General features: G+C 40.6%; 1 protein-coding gene across 1 annotated transcript; it reads right to left on the reverse strand.

Annotated features, from left to right (window-relative positions):
* LAESUDRAFT_762098 (uncharacterized protein) lies at positions 1-297 on the reverse strand (the record flags this gene model as incomplete). Its single annotated transcript, XM_040913031.1, has 3 exons — positions 1-57; positions 121-198; positions 250-297. The coding sequence occupies 3 exons, from the start codon at positions 295-297 to the stop codon at positions 1-3; spliced, it is 183 nt and encodes a 60-aa protein (XP_040761059.1).
* Positions 298-2,061: the final 1,764 nt, after the last annotated feature.

The following is a 2,061-nucleotide window of genomic DNA, read 5'->3' on the forward strand; positions in this document are numbered from 1 at the left end:
CTACTGACAGCTCCTCAACAGCAACCCCATATCGAGCGAGCGCATATCTAACAAAGACTAACCAGCCCTGGAGATAGTCAATACATTTCATTCAACTCAGAAAATATAGTACAAGCTTACCAATAATCCATAGAGCTCGAACGACTCTCTCCACCAGAAGTCGTCATCCATAGAAGGGACCCACGGCAGAACGATCACCTGGGTGCACAGTATCTGTCACAATATGTTCTGAAGCAGGTCTTGCAGAACCAACACAGTGTCATCATCTGAGATCGCTGACTGAGAGGGTGTGGACATGGTGGAAGTGATGAAAGGGTAGCGAAGAAAGCAAGCAAAGGTGTTCTAGGAGCAGAATGAGGGAGGGGGAGTAGAACTCCTGAATGACCTGCCTTTATGACACCAACACATGGTAAATGCATGTGAAAGCAACATCCTCATTTCCCGGATGCTGTAAGAAGTACTCATATCTCATGGAAAAAATATGGCGCTCACCTTCATGTAAATGAGCTTGACCCTCCACACTGCACAAACATCACTGTCCGTGGACAGACAACCTAGATATAACATTGAATACAGGTCTATTCAGAGATTAACACATACCTCAACAATGCCGACACAGCAAGGATGAAATGCCTTAAAGGATAACAGAACACGAAGCATGTGAACGCTGAACACGAGAACATCAAAGAACTGACAGAATCTGTGATTTTTTCCGCTCACAAATACTTGCCATCCTTGGCAAATGTCTCCACCAATGATTTTGTTCTCGGACACAATGCTATCATCAAAGAAAGGCAGCTATAATCTGTAAACTCGATCTGAAATGTTATTACCAGCCACCACCAGCATTAACCGAACACTTCCAAGGCGCAGAAAACTGAGAGTTCTCATATGAACACATTTTGTTAATCTCAACTCTACAAAAGAACTGCCTCACTGATGGACAGACAAACCTAGATATAACATTTAATACCAGCCTATTCAGAGATTAACTCATACCTCAACAATGCTGACACAGCAAGGGTAAATGCCTTGAAGGATAGCAGAACATGAAGCATGTAAACATTGAACACAAAAATATCAAAGAACTGACAGAATCTGTATTTCTCACTCACAGCTACTTGCTATCCTCAGGAAATATCTCTCACAAATGACACCATTCTCAAACACAATGATATCACCAAATAAAGGAATCTCTGAATCGAAAACTTGGTCAAAAATGTTATTACCGGCCACTACCAATAATAACCAAACACTCACAATGCCCAGAAAACTGAGAGTGCTGATATGAACACATCTTGTTGATCCGCACTTGAGAAAAGAACTGCCTCACCGGTGACCAACCCCATTTAGAATGTCATGATCGGTGATCCATGCGTGTTAAGCCACATCAGGAAAGTGCGATGCATAACATCGAGTGGCTCTGGGTCGCATGTTCAGAGCTACAAAAAATAGTTTACATCACAGTATTAACACATTACCAACTTGAGTCAGTGCCACAACCTTCATGAATCTGAGAAGGATATATCTACATAAAAAGTAATCTCTGAAAGCAGTTCATTAATCTTCCACCATAATGCCCAACATTGGTGCATAAATGCATCTTCAAATGTCTGTATAATAAATGTACATATCGGAAGAAGAAAATTATCGGCCAACACCATGACTGCCCTCAGCGTAGACATTTTTCGCAAATGCAAACAGATTTAGCATTACACTGACCCATCACGGTGATGGAAAGTCGATGATGAAAACCAAATGCGATCAAATAAGCCATGAGCATAGCAGTAACTTTTCATTCAATAAGCTACTATTTACTCCCTATACTGATACAGACATGAAGAATCACATTCAGTTGATGTTCTGAATTGTGACTGATATATAATAATGAAAAGCCTTTTCATCAATGGCCAGTATGACAAAAGAGACTGTTTGAACATCTATATAAATGATTAATAAATCAAGAGATTATAAAAGCATCTCTATCACCATTGTTTCTTTTAGTCAGAACAGAGAGGACCACATTTGACTCCTCTTGCACGTAGGGGTCAGATGTGATAG

This window comes from Laetiporus sulphureus (assembly GCF_001632365.1).
Source record: "Laetiporus sulphureus 93-53 unplaced genomic scaffold LAESUscaffold_41, whole genome shotgun sequence".
NCBI classification, from domain to species: domain Eukaryota; kingdom Fungi; phylum Basidiomycota; class Agaricomycetes; order Polyporales; family Laetiporaceae; genus Laetiporus; species Laetiporus sulphureus.